This window comes from Anopheles cruzii, chromosome 3 (genome assembly GCF_943734635.1).
Source record: "Anopheles cruzii chromosome 3, idAnoCruzAS_RS32_06, whole genome shotgun sequence".
NCBI lineage: Eukaryota > Metazoa > Arthropoda > Insecta > Diptera > Culicidae > Anopheles > Anopheles cruzii.
In genome coordinates this window covers 26,047,324-26,064,798 of record NC_069145.1, presented here as the reverse complement: position 1 = coordinate 26,064,798, position 17,475 = coordinate 26,047,324, and the positions used below count along the sequence as shown (strand labels likewise).

Genomic DNA, 17,475 nt, shown 5'->3' with positions numbered 1-17,475 from the left:
ACACCGGCAGCTGCATTCAACTCTGGCTGGCGTGTCTATCTCAATCAGCCGATCGCTACGATTCAGCACACAAATTAAGTCCACCACCATCGTTGGGCGGTGGTGGGAACGCAAAGTGGGTCTTTTAGTTTTTTGGTTAATTTCACTTTCCAAACACCGCCCGCGTTTAGTCGGACTAGCCTAGCCGGTTGGCCCGAGAGTTGGCGGTGGGGGGTGGACTTTACGCAATGCCCACCAGCGCGGTCTTGGCGCAACGAGCGACACACCCTTGGCGTTTGGCCAGTTGCCAGCTCTCCAAACCGAGTGCTGCCGAGAACAGTGATCTGAGTTCGAGCAAATTGGTGCGCTCGGGTCGTGCACTAGTGACGGTCATGAATGCGCTTGCAGTCAACTGGCCACACACCGCCGATGCATCGTCTCCGTGCGTGACGTGCTTGATCAGCATGGTTCGCAGCGGCTCGGTAAATCAACACCGACCACCGGCGGCCACTGGGTCGGCTGGGTTAGACTTTCTATAAAAATTGGAAGGTGAAATCTTTGCGTCCTTGCCGAAATAATTGCAACGCAGAACGACGGTTGCAACGGCCCGGGTTGGATGTGCAATCGGGGGCCCACGAACGCGGAGGGGCCCCTTACGTTTTTCGCGAGCTTTGCAAATAATTAAAAAGCATATTAGTGGCGCAATTGGCGAAACTTTCCACACACATCATTTCGGCAAAGCGAAGAGTAGTGCGCAGTGCAGCCCCCGCGGTTCGAATCTAATTTATTATACATAAACCCGGGCCTATCGCCCGGTTTGCATCTCTCTGTGCCGGAAGCTTTCGCTTTTCCGGTCCTGGCCCCTCGATGAGAGTTTGGTTTTCTGGTTGTTGTTTTCGCTTCTCTGGCAAATACTGTGCGTTAAGGTTTATTGATTCGCCATTTGGACGGAATCGAATCGGGGGAGGGCGCTGAATATTCGATGGTCGATGGCCGAAAACGAGCCTGTCAGCGACGGCGAAAAGTGCATCCGTCCGCGGAGCCGCGGGAACGCGAAAATAATCGATCGATGCGACCGGAACAATAGTCGCGACGTTGACAGCGCCGCCGATTGGTACGACCGTGTTCAACCGTCGATGCTACTGGATACTGCGGGCGGATGCGTTTTTTGCGTGGCCACAGGTGGGGTTGAGTTGCGAGTCGCTTTCGAAACGAGGCGACCGCTGGACAGTGCTCAACCACCCCGGGTGCCCGGGGGCTCTCTGTGAGGCAATGTAAACCGTTTCAACTCCTTATCATAGCCAGCCGGACGGCCGCACGTGCCATAATCGCAGCATGGTTTTCACGCGTAAACACACGGGGCGCACCCGAGCAAAAGCTAGCAGCCGCGCGCGCGCGCGAGCTAGTAGATTACACTGTCGACCCTCGCGACGGACATATTTCGCCACGTCGACAGCATTTTCTAGTCAAACAGCCGCGCGCGCGCCACACGGGGCACGTTTTCCAAGATACGAAGATATGAATTGGAAAACTGATTGGCGCCCGGGACCGGAGTAGCAATGCGGAGTCGTAGTATCAGGTGCGCGAAAGTAAGCCGCCGGTTTTGCAATTCCGCCGGTGTTGCGACAGAGTTTGGTATGCAATTAAAATCTACCAACATTCTGCTGCAATTCTGCGCTTTACGCGCGAAGCGAGCATCAATGGAAAGGAGCTTTTTGTATCGCGCGCACGCTCGGAAACTCTCAATCAGTAACACTGATGACGGCTTTTCGAGGAAAAGCGTCTTTAACCACAACAAGGCACATTTTCGCTCGGTATGAATCGTTCCATTCAATGCGAAATACTTGGAATTTATTCGGTTTATGGTTACTGTTCGTACTGATAATTCTAGAGAAAACGTAAAACTTTTCTTCAATGGATTTCGTTATTAATGGTTTATCGTTGAATAAAATTTGTTAAAATCGTTATAAAACTGCAGGCTTTAAAATGCTGAAGTCATATGCTTTAGCTGAGTGAGAGGTGCATTATTGAATTAAATTAAATTAAATACTAACCTTTTTATGGATGTTTTGGAAAAGACCCTTTCTTGTTTATTTTGTCCGGTAGAACAAAGCCGTGGCACCTGTGCTGTGAATTAATTGTTCGCACTTCTTCAAAAATATGCCCTTCATTGTGGTCAACCTGTGGCAAGCTTTCTTGTGGTTCAAGCCTTTTTATTAAGTAGCTTGCTATGTTGGTTTTTTATATGATTCCAAACCGCAAGACTTGTTTAAGAATTATCTATCTTGATGATGAGCGTTTCGCCTTTACATAAAAAAAAAAAGATTTTCTAATAAGTTTACCTTGAACACTCTTTTGTCTGAAGGGAAGCAGCATATTGCTGTGTGCAATAGCTATGAAATATGACGATCAATGTTCGGTCCCTCAAGATTTGCTGGTACTTAATCAGTGTTCTCCATACTTTTATGGTTTTTTATTGCAAAATGTCCTTCAATTGAAACTATTTTTTGGATTAATTTGCCATATTGTAAGTCGATAATGTGTAATGAGACATCCATGGTCTGTGGTTTCTTAATGACAACAGCGAAACGAATTTGTTCCCCACGCGCAGGTAAAGTGGATCAGGTTGCCTCCGACCGAATGTGTCCAAATTAGCGAAACGTCATTTTTAATGGCATTGCTATGTTTTTTTATTTCGGCGTAAAATTGGCCAACAAAAAAGGAACTGTACGAGACATTTCCATTAGTAGTTTAGACAGTTGGGAGTGGAGGCCGCATATTTTCGGGCGTGTTCCTCCACCGGCCCGCCCGCCTTTGACGTACGTGGGAAGCTCATTTGCATACCCATTTGATTACATGATTACCAGCAGAGAGGCCCCGCCGCACCCCACTAAGTGGAAACCAACCTTCATTGACTGCCGGTGAACTATTTGCTCCTCTCCTCAGCGTCTCTGTCGCTGCACGTGTCGAAGATTGTTTTTCGTTTTGGGCTTTTCCATCGATCATGGAGCCGAAAGAAAAGAAGAAAGGAAAAAACACCGGAAGTAAGTTAGGTGGTGGTGGTGGTAGACCACGCAATCATCATCATCGATTGATGTGAAAACTCGGGGCAAGCAAATTATCTTCGCGGTTGCTGGAACGCGCGCGGCGCCCTCTCATCTTCGCATCCTCGATGATGGATGGCGGTCGGGCATTCGTGCAATTTGCAAAAATTGAACGCCGCGCTTTTCATTGCTTTCTATTTATTTTGCAAGAAGAAAAAACCGATGGTGCTCGGCATTTCTTAACAACTTTATCTCCGGATTCGGGCTCGGGCGTGGCAAAAAAGAAAAGTGTTTCTTTCTTCTGGAATTATTTTTATTATTAAATATGAAGATAAGGAAGAAGCGACTCCTATGTAAGAAGTACGGAAAAATTAATGGAAATTATTCGCTTACAGTTTGCTTTTTCGCACAATTTTCTTCCTTCAAACAGCTTGGTTAGTAAATGTATGCAACCGGAGGATAGCCAATGCCCGACGCAACTTCATATCCCACAACCGCTGGTGATGATACTGCCGCAGGCCAGGCCTACTATTATCAGCATACCAACTATCGATGCGCTATGCAAATGAGAATAGTTTTGCGAAACATTTGCATTCCAATCCAGCGGCCAGCATGCGAATGGAAAACTTTTTTTCCATTTTAACCCCATTCTGTGCGCCGGCGGGGCTACTACCGATGATGTCAATGTCGACGGCCCGCTAGAGACAAGTTTTGTGTTCCGCTTTTTTTCCACGAGCATCGTCCGTTTGGACGTACGGATGTCTCTGGTGCGGGCAGGCATCTCGATGGGGGATTTTTCAATTTATGCACTTCTTGCACGCCCGACCCGGCCCGGCAGATCGTACGTACCCCAAATGGCCACACACACAGCCACACACGGCCACAAAATCGACCACCACGGCCGAGTGAAAATCGATCGAATGTGATGCGTTCAATCGATTGAAGTGAAAGTTGGCGCGTCGTCGGTGGTGGCCGTTTTTTTTGTTGTTTGCTTTGGCTAAGGTTGTTCACGTTTCGATTCACTTTTCGGTCCACCCAAAGGGTCTTCTTTGAAGGGTTTTTGCTGGTGCAGCGTTTGCCGATGCATCATGATCTTCATTTCTGTTTTTGTTACGCCCCCCGGGCTGTGCATTGCATTTGATCCCATTTCTCTCGCCTTCAATTTTCACTTGTTCGGTTCACTTTTACTAACGTGGCGCGGTATGTTTTTCACTTGTTTCGATTTTATGTTTCTTTCTGCTCGCTCTCCCTCTCTGTCTCCCGTAAGCATGTTTCTTCGTGCACGGCCATTCTCATGTGGGGCGGTCGTGTTGCTTTTATAAGCTCTACAAACCGCAGTTGTTGTACCGAGCTCCCCGACGCGCATCGGCCCTGGGTTTCCCCTTGGCTGATCAAGCCTTTCGACGAAATGGTTCGGTGTGGGATCCTCGACGTGGGAGCGACGGTGGGCTGGCTGAAACATTTGTTTCTCTAAACCATCGTTTGCCGTTGTTGGCTGGGCGGTGTTATGTTCTGGAGCAATTTGTTCCACTTCCCGCCACGGCGAGCGGCTGTTGATTCGATCGTAAACTTGACATTCATTATGTGTGCACCGATTTTATGCTTTCGGAGCGTTGTAGGTTGATATCGTCTTTTCGAGTAGCGGTCTCATAAGAGATTCGTACACGGTTCGTCTTAGATTGATAAGCTACAAACCCCCCGGAACGGTGCACATAATCTGTGCTGCTCCACCATAAACATGCGCCGCCGCTTAATGAGCTTTTGGCGTACGGATAAGATGCTGGCACGAGGAAGCAGAAAATGGTCATTTTCTTCGACCACGCAACGGTGGCGGCCATTGGATCAATGACAAAATTACCGTAATCAGTGCACCACTTGGGACCCCCGCGCCTCGCTCGTTGTGGCCGGTGGCCTCGAAGCTCGCTCGAGTTGTTTGTAAGATAACAGGAAAATTACATCTTCCGGTTCCGGGGAGCGCACCGCTCTGAGTCCGCCGTCATTAGCGGTGGAATGTGTCGTGATGCAACGCGAGACTGATTGGTTCTTCCTCTGTTTTTTCCTCTCCCCCCTCTAGATCTGTGCCGGGGCCGATCTGGTGATCGAAATCCCGGGCAACCAGGGTCTGGACGACTCGTTCTATCGGCTCGACTACTACCCGCCGATCGGCAACCCGGCGCCGAACGCGACGATCGCCTCGCGGGACGTGGGCGACGAGATACAGTTCTCGAACGGGCTGCCCGGCACGCGCTACAACTTCTGGCTGTACTACACCAACTCCACGCACAAGGACTGGCTGACGTGGACGGTGTCGATTACGACGGCGCCGGACCCGCCGGCCAACCTGACCGTCATCCCGCGCAACGGCAAGAACGTGATCATCAACTGGAGCCCGCCGGCCCAGGGCAACTACTCGTCGTTCAAGCTGAAGATCCTCGGGCTGACGGACAGCTTCGCCACCAACTACACGACGGCGGTCGAGGACACTCAGTTCCAGTACATGGTGCGCGACCTGACGCCCGGTGCCACCTACCAGGTGCAGGCGTACACGCTGTACGACGGCAAGGAGTCGGTGGCCTACACGAGCCGCAACTTCACCACGAGTAAGTCGATCGATGGCCAAGAGTTGCCGGTGGTGATCTGAAGAGTAGTCTAATCAATGTCTCCAAGAGTGCGCAGAAACACCAGACCGCCTAACCCCTGGAGTGGTGTGTGCTTTGGTCACTACTAGCCCAGCAAGTACTGTAGAGTGCCTCCGGTTTGCTTCCTGCTTTTCGGTCTAAACCTTTCTAGTAGTCGTCGCGAGTCAGTCAGTCACCCTCCACCGGGGGAGGGGCCGACGCCTAACATCGGAATGTGGGGAATTGGATTTCTACGGGGATTTCCGTGGTTGTTTGGTGTTTGGATGCTTTCAAGGTGAACCGGCGGCGGCAGTGAACCGGCAAAGTACCGTCTTCCTTCCTTCTCGCGGTTTTCTTGGCCTGCAAGATCATGTAGGACACTGCATCCCAATCCGGACCCAGAGTTCAGTCGCGCGCGCACACACAGCCTTTGTCGCTATCGTTTGCAAAATCGCTTCGATTGAGGTCCAGCCACATCCCGCCGCGGCTAACGGATGTTTCAATTGAAGTGCATACTCTGCGGTTCTTCCCCCAGCCTGTGTTTCGCGCTGTCCGCACTAAATGGATAATGTTTTAACAAATTCATTTAGAGCGGGCCGGCCACTAAACTCACCTTGTCCGTTCTCTTCTTCACATTCTGCTGTTTGCTCACCCGGCTATAACGCTTCGCTCGCTCTGTTTCTCTCTCTCTCTCCCCGTGTTCTCTCTGTCTGGAATTACCGCGGACGACCTCTTCAATGATGATGGACCCGCCCGCTCTCTAATACTACGATGATGACGATGGGTGGTGGTTGGCTGATTGGTGATGGTCTCTCCATGTCTCGTCGGCTGTGTCGGGACCGGTTTCGACGGTGGTCCACACATTTGTCAAACTCCTCACGTACTCACGCTCGTCGAAACTTGGAAATCCGGAAAACAAACCCCAACACACACACTTACATTTTCGTAAATATTTGCAAAACCCTCGATCTACTCGGTAACTGGCGATCGCGATCGTTGGAAATTCCGCTTCCTGATGATGGCTGATGATGGTTCACGAAACTGGCGTATACCGGTCACCACTCACTCGCGCACACCGATGGTCCGATGGTACTAACAATCTGCACTAACAACCGTCTGCAACTGGCGTCGCGGTACCATCGGCGCGGGGGGACGCACCTTACTAACAACTAATGGCTCTAACGTGGTGACGGCGGTCGACGATGATGCTCCCACAGAGCGCTATCGGCACAAAGATCTGCTGGACATTAAGATTCTTCGAGGTAATTCTGCACGACTCACGCGGCGATAGAGCTTCTTTTCTGGGTCTATCTATCTTCCTTTCTTGGCTTGGGACGACGCGCTCAGTTATGCATTCCAAGCATGCCACCAGCTTCCATTACGATCGTGCCCGTCCGAAGAAGGGCATCAGGTTGACCACCGATGCTGCTGTGCAGTCCTTCGTGCGGCTAATTACAGATGATTTATTCGTTTCTTGAATTGCTTTGTAAATTAGTGCCAGTTTGTCGAGAAATTAGGTTCTAACTTTTAACATTCCTTTTACTGTTTAATGAAAGTGCAATGCAATCAAGTTTAGTGCCTTTATTAGCTAGTTAGATGATCATCTGATAAACTCACACCGTTAATTGGCTAACCTCTTTTAATCTCGGCGTGCATAATGCATAACTGAACCGAACGATTATAGTTTTTTTATTCTTAATTAACAATATTTTTGTTTGTTTCTTTGTATTGTTTTAAGATTTTTAGTTATTTAATCACTAACTTCAGTTTTATTCAAGCCGCTCTATTTTGGTTTCGTTATTTTTGTACATTTACCAAAAACTTGCCTCTAATGTGTGTTCCGTCGCTTTCCCCGTCCAGAACCGAACACACCCGGTAAGTTTATCGTGTGGTTCCGCAATGAAACGACCCTGCTGGTGCTGTGGCAGCCACCGTACCCGGCCGGCATCTACACGCACTACAAAGTGTCCATCGAACCACCGGATGCCCTCGGCAGTGTCCTGTACGTGCAGAAGGAGGGCGAACCGCCCGGGCCGGCGCAAGCCGCCTTCAAGGGGCTGGTGCCGGGCCGTGCGTACAACATTTCCGTGCAGACGATGTCCGAGGACGAAATATCGCTACCGACCACGGCCCAGTACCGGACGGTGCCGCTTCGGCCGCTGAACGTGACGTTCGACAAGAAGTCCATCACCGAAAACTCGTTCAAGGTGATGTGGGAAGCGCCGAAGGGTTTCAGCGAGTTCGACAAGTACCAGGTGAACCTGTCGACTGCCCGCCGCCAGCAAGTGGTCCTGCGGAACGACTACGAGAACATCATTTGGCTCGAGTTCAAGGACGGTCCGGAAGAAAGGAAGGAGAAGCTGGATCCGGGCAAAACGTACCAAGTGGTGGTGAAGACCGTGTCCGGCAAGGTGACGTCGTGGCCGGCCAGCGGTGACGTCACGCTGAAACCGCTGCCCGTGAAGCAGATGAACTCGTACACCGACAGCAAGACGGGCGTGATCACCATCTCGTGGAAGCCGGACGAGCTGAGCACGCAGGACGAGTACCGTATCAGCTACCACGAGTTGGAGACGAACAACGGTGACTCGAGCACGATGAGCACGAACATGACGTCGTTCGCCCTTGAGACGCTCCTGCCGGGCCGGAACTACTCCGTGACGGTGCAGGCCCTTTCGCGCAAGATGGAGTCCAACGAGACGGTCATCTTCGTTGTGACGCGACCGTCGTCACCGATCATCGAAGACCTGAAGTCGATCCGCGAGGGACTCAACATTAGCTGGAAGAGCGACGTGAACTCGAAGCAGGATAAGTACGAGGTGACGTACACACGCAACGACACCAACGATGGCAAGACGATCCTGACCACCGAAAGTCGGCTAGTGTTCACGAACCTCTACCCCGGGGCGGGCTACGAGGTGAAGGTGTTCGCCGTTAGCCACAATCTGCGCAGTGAACCTCACTCGTACTTCCAGGCAGTTTGTGAGTATATAGTACGATCGTTGGGGCAGTTCATCAAAATGCTAACCAAAAATCGTAACGTCCACAGATCCTAACCCACCGAGAAACATGACCATCGAGAAGGTGACGAGCAACTCGGTCCTTGTGCACTGGAAACCGCCGGAACGGTCCGAGTTCACTGAGTACTCGATCCGCTACCGGACCGAAAGCGAGAAGCAGTGGATACGATTGCCGTCGGTGAAAGCAACCGAAGCGGACGTTACCGACATGACACCGGGTGAGAAGTACACCATACAGGTGAACACCGTAAGCTACGGCGTGGAAAGCCCGAACCCGCAGCAGGTCAATCAAACCGTGCGGCCCAACCCGGTCTCGAACATTGCACCGCTCGTTGACTCGAACAACATCACGCTGGAATTCCCCCGTCCCGAGGGACGCGTCGAAACGTACATCATCAACTGGTGGCCAACCGAACAGCCAGAGCAGCTGTCGATGAAAAACTTCACCGAAACCAACACGAGTAAGTGGAAGAGAATAAATACGGAATCTAACCTAGCGACCTACAGAAATGAAAGGTCGAAAGGAAGGTTTTAACGTCGATGGTTACTATAAAAACCCACGACTTTTTTTTTACAGTTCTACCGTATCCCGGCACTTTGACTGATGACGAGAAGATTGTCGAAGAACCGCCGCTGGTGCGCCTTCTGATCGGTGATCTGATGTCCGGTGTGATGTACAACTTTAAGATACAAACCATCTCGTACGGGCTGACGAGCGATGTGACGAAGCTGCAGACGCGCACCATGCCCCTGATCCAGTCGGAGGTGCTAATTGTCAACAACATGCACACCCGTGACACGGTCACGCTCAGCTACACGCCGACTCCGCAGCAGTCGTCCAAGTTTGACCTGTACCGCTTCTCGCTCGGTGATCCCAGCATTCCGGACAAGGAGAAACTAGCGAACGACACCGACCGGAAGGTAACGTTCACCGGGCTGACACCTGGCCGGCTGTACAACATTACCGTCTGGACCGTGAGCGGTAAGGTGTCCAGTCAACCGATCCAGCGCCAGGATCGTATGTTCCCCGATCCGATAACGATGCTCGATGCAACCGGTATCAACGACACCTGGATCGCCCTGAAGTGGGACATTCCGAAGGGCGAATACACGGCGTTCGAGATACAGTATCTGATGAACGACTCGCACTACGTACAGAACTACACCGTCAACAATCACATCATCATCACGGACCTGAAGCCGCACCGTAACTACACGTTCACCGTCGTGGTCCGCTCCGGTACCGAGTCGAGCGTGCTTCGCGTTTCGCTGCCCATTTCGGCCAACTTCCAGACGAAGGAAGCACTGCCGGGGCGAATGGATAAGTTCGCACCGGTCGACATTCAGCCGAGCGAGATCACCTTCGAGTGGTCTTTGCCACCGAACGAGCAGAACGGCATTATCCGACAGTTTACCATCACGTACGGATTAGATGGTTCGCAGCACACGCAGGTGAAGGACTTCCGGCCCAACGAGCTGCGCGGTTCCATCAAGGGCCTGCAGCCGGGCAAATCGTACGTGTTCCGAATCCAGGCGAAAACGGCCATCGGATACGGACCGGAGCATATCTGGAAGCAGAAGATGCCCATTCTGGCACCGCCCAAACCGGAAACGCAAGTCGTCCCCACCGAGGTCGGCAGCAGTGCCACGACGATCGAGATACGCTTCCGTAAGCACTACTTTAGCGACCAGAACGGTGTGGTCACGACCTACACGATCATCATTGCGGAGGACGATTCGAAGAATGCATCCGGGCTGGAGATGCCCAGCTGGCGTGACGTCCAGTCGTACAGCGTGTGGCCACCGTATCAGGTGATCGAACCGTACTATCCGTTCAAGAACAGTTCCGTGGAAGACTTCACCATCGGCACGGAGAACTGTGACGCCAAGAAGACGGGCTACTGCAATGGAGCGCTAAAGTCGGGCACCACGTACTATGTGAAGGTGAGAGCGTTCACCGCACCGGACAAGTTCACCGATACGGCCTGGAGTTACCCGATCCGCACAGGTAGGCATTTGTTGCACTAAGCGGTGCGAACGATCGACACGATTTATCAATACACAATTTCGTATACCATTCTCTCTACTTTTGCAAACAAACAAAGCTGCACTTCTTTCGGTGGATGGTAAGCGCCTCTCTTTCTGTTTTGGTTTGCAAGTCGTTTGTCTCGAGTGCATTTTGTACAGCGTTTCCTCATTTCCTCCCCATGGTTTCATTTATTTTTCTTTACGTCCCGCTCAGACCCGTTTCTTGTATTCTCATCTCCCAGAAGGTGAATCATTTTCCCGCATGTTCTCTTCTACTTTGAGTAATCTTTTCCTGCATGATTTTCTGCTATGTTATCCACTACGTCAAAGATCTTCAATTAATGTATTGTTGCTACATTCTCCCACTCAGCCCAAGACAATACTTCGCTGATCGTCTCGATCACCGTTCCGCTGCTGCTGATACTTATGCTGGTCGGCGTGGTGCTATTTATCCGCCGTCGACGTCACACGGGCCGGAAAACGGCCGAACAGCGGACCAATGACAATATGTCGCTTCCTGACAGCACCATCGAGACAAGCCGTCCCGTTCTGGTGAAGAACTTTGCCGAACACTATCGCCTGATGTCGGCTGATTCTGACTTTAGGTAATTGGGAACACCCCTTCCGACTCCCGATCGGCTAAGAGTAACGTACTAACACTTCTTTGCTCATTGCTACAGGTTTAGTGAAGAGTTCGAAGAACTGAAGCATGTCGGTCGCGATCAACCGTGCACATTCGCGGACCTCCCTTGCAATCGGCCTAAGAATCGTTTTACCAACATTTTACCCTATGACCACTCGCGGTTCAAGTTGCAACCGGTTGACGACGAGGAAGGATCGGATTATATCAACGCTAACTATGTGCCGGTAAGCTGCCGATCAGCCGGTTAATTTCGAGATGTTTGCTTCTAACTATGCCCCGTTTTAGGGTCACAACTCGCCACGAGAGTTTATTGTGACGCAGGGTCCGCTTCACTCGACGCGCGATGATTTCTGGCGCATGTGCTGGGAGAGCAACTCGCGCGCGATCGTTATGCTGACGCGAACCTTTGAGAAGGGTCGCGAGAAGTGTGACCATTACTGGCCGCATGACACCGTTCCCGTTTACTACGGGGACATTAAAGTGACGCTGCTCAACGATAGTCACTATCCCGATTGGGTCATCACGGAGTTCATGATGACGAGGGTAAGCAATCTGGTCCCTGGCGTATTAATGGGTGTTTCACGGCGCTATTGTACAATCTGTAGGGTGACCAGCAGCGCATCATACGCCATTTCCACTTCACTACGTGGCCCGATTTCGGTGTGCCAAATCCACCACAAACACTGGCACGATTCGTGCGTGCCTTCCGCGAACGGGTCGGACCGGATCAGCGACCCATCGTGGTTCACTGTAGTGCCGGTGTTGGGCGCTCCGGTACATTCATTACGCTCGATAGGATACTTCAGCAGATACAGGTGTCCGACTATGTCGACATCTTTGGTATCGTCTGGGCAATGCGAAAAGGTACATTCGAAGTCGAAGTTGCTGAAATACACCGGAAGTTAATTGGCCTTGCATTTTCACAGAACGTGTCTGGATGGTGCAAACCGAGCAACAGTACATCTGCATCCACCAATGTCTGCTGGTGGTCCTCGAGGGTAAAGAAGGAACGGAGCGTGAGATTCATGACAATCAAGGTTACGAAGGTACGTATTCGTTGGGCATGCGGTTCCGAGCGATCAAACCATACGCAATGAAGCGAGTAACAAAACTTACCAATGCGCATCCGCCTCACGAATCTATCTATGAGCGGTACAACTATTCGGTGCCCGCAAGAGATATTGTTTCACGTGAAGCGGCAACGGGCAGCCTTCCTCGCGTGAATCAGTACGTTGCCCTCATTCGTCGCCTTTCGCTCGGAAAACATCTAACGCGTCCCGATGTGTGGCCGTCCCCATGGCGCCTATAGAGCATTCAGATTCATCTGCTAACGGCTAATTTTCATCGGCTAGTGTTCGCGCGGATAGTATCCCTCTTTAGACCGCGAGGTTCCGACCGCGGATTATCTTGCGGTTCTGTTTAGTAGATTTTCATCGGTTGTTTTTTATAGCCCTACTTCTTTACTCACACGTGGCCCATCCGGTTTATTTGTTCAATTACTAAAATGCACTGACTAATTTGACTAAAACATTGCTTTAGCTACGTTTTAATTACAATTAACTTCATTTCACCACTAACCAAGAGAAAGTCCCACGCTATTCGGGGAACAGCAACCTACTGACTTATAGTTAACAAAAGATAACAACCAAATACAACGTAACTTCTTTAATTATTACGTCAAATAACCAATTTAATCAATCAAATAACCGAGTACCGAGTAGAGTGACGTGAATTCTGTTAACAAAAATGTTGCGTTCAAGCGTCACCGTTCGACCTTTTCGTGGATGCTATTCTGTGTCTAGCTGCTGTTTTTGGACATGACTTTTAATCTTTAATATAGGGTTTTTCTACGCATTTTTGTTTCCTTTGAAAATCATGCTTTATCTCCACCGTGTCATCATCCGTTATCGTCCGTTCTGATTCTTTTACACTATTTTTCTGAATTATTTTCAATACTTTTTGTTGTTTCTATTTTCATTTTCCCGTCACTACCGACTCCGAACGTCGGTAACCGATGGCCGTCACAAACCAATGCAATAAAAATCAAACAAAAAAAAAACAACAGATGAAAGTATGCTAAACCAAACGATATACGGACATCTCAGTGATTCACAGACCCGGTTGACCTGCGTTTAAGGAGGTCTTCCCCGGGGCTGTTCCAGTTTCCAGGTGGTTTTCGTGATGTAACTTTCTTGACCAATCTTAGACCCTTTCTTTGCCCCCATCGAACGGTCGGTTATAGCGTGTTTCCTCGATCATCGATCGCGTTTACTATTGATGTTTTTCTACATTTCTCTTCACTTTCCTACTTTCAACTATAAAAACCACGGCCCGAAACCTTCGGGTGTGCGCTTCTTTTGTACAAAACAAACGAACACGAAACGCAACATTCACCAAACGCCAACATTCTGTGCACTGCCTGTGGCTTCGTATCGTGCCGTACCTTCGTGCGCGTACACGTATCAACTCCATTCACGGGCTTCGGGTGGTTGGATTGGATCTCTTAACCGTGTTTTCACTTACAATCCCCGGGTACTGGTGGCGCACCGTGTTCAATCTGTTGCACATCGGGCTCGATCGCTGGGCTTACACCTTTGCTTGGGCGCCATAATGTCCGCTGCTGTCGAATGTGTCGTGTTGTGCTGGACACGGTGACCCTCCGGCAGAACCGAGAGATGACCAACAGTCGGAGGAACAGCTACTGATCGAGAATCGACCGGAAGATGACGAAGCCGGAACAACGGAGCAATCGATCGCGATTGAAAACGGCGAGCTGGATCGCCGACGCAGTGTGGCCTCTTCCGGAGGAGCAGGAGGATCGGGGCCGCGATCGATTGAGGGCGGTGAGTTGGTGCAGATACAGTTGCAACAGCGGCACTGCACCAACGGAGAAACCACCGAAGAGGAGCTGCTCGACGAAGAAGAAGACGAGGAAGTCGAGGTGACGGTGGATGGGTTGATGATAGTTTCCAAAGTACAACAGCACACAGTGATCGCCGTCGCCACGGTACCGATCGGTGATAATCAGTTGCAGCAACAGCAGCAGCAGCAGCAGCACACGAATAGCACAAGCACGAGCTCCAGCAATAACGATCGCGATCCAGCCTCCTCCGGGATGGACGAGCGATCGATCGGGAGTAACGGAACGAACAGCAATAACAGTGCCAACAGTGGCTACGAGTCGAGTCCCTGCAAACGCCGTTCGCTAACCGGCGTCCGGGGGGATCAGCCACAGGATCGTCGATCGCTGGTGTTCTGCAACAGTGACGGCAGCGTGCTGGGTGGCAAGGGAGAGTCGCTTAATTGTGTCGTCGACCCACAGAACCAATTGCCACCACAGCAGCAGCAGCAACCGCTGCCTCCAGCTCAGCATCTTCCTTCGGGCCACCAACCGCCAACGGGGGCCACGATCAGTGGGAAGCTGTGGAAGGAAGAAAGATGACAGTTGGAGAACGATAGCGACAATCGAAGCAGCGGTCGGAGCAGCATCGTAATCGCTATCAACGAAAACGACAGCCATGTAAATAGCAACGCCTCGAACGTGATCATTTTGCGCGTGGATGATGACGATCGCACAACGAAGGACGACGAGACGGAGATCGACGACGGTATTGACGGATCCGACGAAGGCGACGACGTAGAGGTCGATCATCTGGCAGGCGACGGTGGAGGCCGAGTGGCACGAGACGAGGACGACGATGAAGACGAGGAGGAGGATGAACGATCGCACGAGCAGCGGCAGCTACTGTTGCACCGGCGAAACGAGCGCAATGTTCGAGCAGTGGCAGCCGCCATGGTTGGTGCTGCAGTTCCCGTTGCGGGTGGTGCTGCAGCTGGAGCTGGAGGGGGCCGGTACAAGCACCACAGCTACGTAGAGGTAGAGGAAGACGAGCAGGACGACGACATCATTGTGATCGTGGACGAGGATAACAATCTCTGCGGATCGCCATCGGGCGGAGGCGCTGGAGGCGGCTGCAATGGCGACCGTCTCGTGGGGGGTAGTGGCATTGCCGCCGGTATGGTCGTTGGTGGTGGTAATGGCATTAGCGATGAGCTGTATCTAAAACTTCGAGAAATGGGTTGGTAGCACACTTTCGTTTCTGTATACCTCCTACCAGTTAGCGTGTATTCTTGGTTTTAATGTTGAACATGTTTAACCCCACTGTCTTGTGTGCTTCTTACTAACCTCTGCTTTATTGTTTGTAACTTTATGTAGTTTACCATCGAGCTTAATTCAAAAACGAAACCAATATGATGATGTTCCAACATTAATGAGTTGATAAAAAAACTGCCCGAAAAAATGTGTTTGTGCACTTGCTTTTAAGAACATTCATACACCCACGTTCCTACGTTTTTACATTGGCACCCTTTTTATGATACAAACACTTAGCTGAATGTTAGTCCCAAAGTATCTCAGCAAATTGACGATGATTGACCAGTTACCATCCCCTCAATTTTCCAGCATGATGTTTGTCGTTATGTTTCGCGTTTGTTTGTCTATTTGAAACGTTGCGGCTGATGCAGCAACGGCATGCAATGCATCCCAACGTCCGAACACGGATTGTCGAACTGATCTACGATCGCCCACTAATTGAATGTTGTTTGTTTCTCTCCCCCGATACTCCCGGTTGCCGGCCGATGATAGATGACGAAGGGATCGCCGAATCCGGTATGTAATTCCATCAGCAACGACGTGAACCTGAAACGACGTGCGTCTGGAGTGTGATGCTCACACACACAAGCGACAAGTGATCAACCATTTTACATTATTTTCTCAACAACAAGCAAGGAATGGCAAGTTGAGTGTGCTACAACAGTTGTAATTACTACTTAACCCAGGCCCAGGCACTGAAGACGTTGCGGCAGTTGCGTTGCGTGCGGCTTGTTTTGCAAACCAAAAGCGTTTTGAACGTTTGGAAGCTGCTCCGCGGGGACCGCATAACGCACTTCTCAGCGTCTGTCGCCAGTAAAGCTTGGTCAATGTTGAAGCCGAAAGGCAGTAGCTCGAATACCCGGGGGGAGTATCATAGCGTTAGCGACGTATGATAGATGCTGATCGATCGTATGATGTTGTTTTGACAATGGTGGCCATAGTCCATTTCAGCGGTGCTCTAGTGCTATGTGTGAATGTATATTGGAGGGCGTTTTAAACATTGTAAAACCTATATCACTGTAAACCTGTAACCTCTGGTTCTCCCCTCTCGATAAAGGTTAAACAGAGCGGCGGCCGTAAGCCCTGCAGGTAAATAGGATAAAAGTAAATCGTGTCCCATGACTATAATAATATTGAACGAAACAGAATCTGCGTAAGCGGACGTTTAAACGAGATGAAACAAAATTTGTAAACCTCCTTACGTATACCCCCACACTAATCTCATGCGTGAAATCTCCTTACCAAATGGGTAGAACCCAAGAAAAACATATACCAATACGATGAAAAAGATTTCCATAAACACGACATAAAAACTGATGCATATAAAAAGATCGACTTAGAATATTGAATCGCAAAAAGGCTTTCTCGGTGGAAAAGCGATAAACTCTTACCCAATATAATCAAAAAAACATCATTAAAAGAATCAACATAAAGAGCTCTAAGGACATAAAAACACGGGGAGCGCGCGTAGTAGTAGAAATATAATGTCCACTGTGTACGAAAGCGAATAGTTGCCCCCAAGGACCCCCTGAACCAGCCAAACGTGTCAAACATAGCAGTGTAGTGTGTGTAAAACCGTGTAGAAAGCATGTGCAAAGGCCAACGGGTGAAAGTATTTAATAGAAGTAGGCACAAGTGGCACAACAAAACCGCAAACCGAGAGCTAATCGGTGCGAAAAAAGACAAGCGATGGCGTGTGAGCGGTGGACACAGGAAAAGTGAATGAATCGACACAGAACGGGCATCGAAAGGAACACGACAACAGGGTACGGGATCCGTTCTGCACTTATTTAATCTCGATCGAAGAGCCGAATCACACGCGGATTGCTTAAGACAGCGCCAAGTTTTCCGTTTTCTTCCTTATGTTTAGTAGTTCTTTTCTCCTTGTCGTTTTAAATCGAGTCTTGTTGTACATATTGGTAAGAGTTGCGTAGTGGACACGCATTGCAATCCATGTTTTACTATCAATAATTAGTTGCTAGTTGTATTA

The 17,475-nt window shown here is 50.2% G+C and overlaps 1 protein-coding gene across 1 annotated transcript; it reads left to right on the top strand.

Moving 5' to 3' along the window:
- The first annotated feature begins 443 nt into the window (after nucleotides 1-443).
- Nucleotides 444-14,774, top strand: LOC128270118 (tyrosine-protein phosphatase 10D). Its single transcript, XM_053007523.1, has 13 exons — nucleotides 444-461; nucleotides 5,098-5,623; nucleotides 6,859-6,903; nucleotides 7,502-8,623; nucleotides 8,691-9,122; nucleotides 9,239-10,669; nucleotides 10,767-10,787; nucleotides 11,060-11,294; nucleotides 11,370-11,556; nucleotides 11,618-11,875; nucleotides 11,938-12,196; nucleotides 12,259-12,378; nucleotides 13,999-14,774. Exons 1-13 carry the CDS (start codon nucleotides 444-446, stop codon nucleotides 14,772-14,774), a joined length of 5,430 nt encoding a protein of 1,809 aa, XP_052863483.1.
- The last annotated feature ends 2,701 nt before the right edge of the window (nucleotides 14,775-17,475 follow it).

Bases quoted from the DNA above. Each gene is read 5' to 3' on its own strand.
- LOC128270118 (XM_053007523.1), top strand. The intron at 11,557-11,617 runs GTAAGCTGCCGA...GCCCCGTTTTAG, and splicing joins TCAACGCTAACTATGTGCCG to GGTCACAACTCGCCACGAGA. The intron at 12,197-12,258 runs GTACATTCGAAG...GCATTTTCACAG, and splicing joins CGTCTGGGCAATGCGAAAAG to AACGTGTCTGGATGGTGCAA.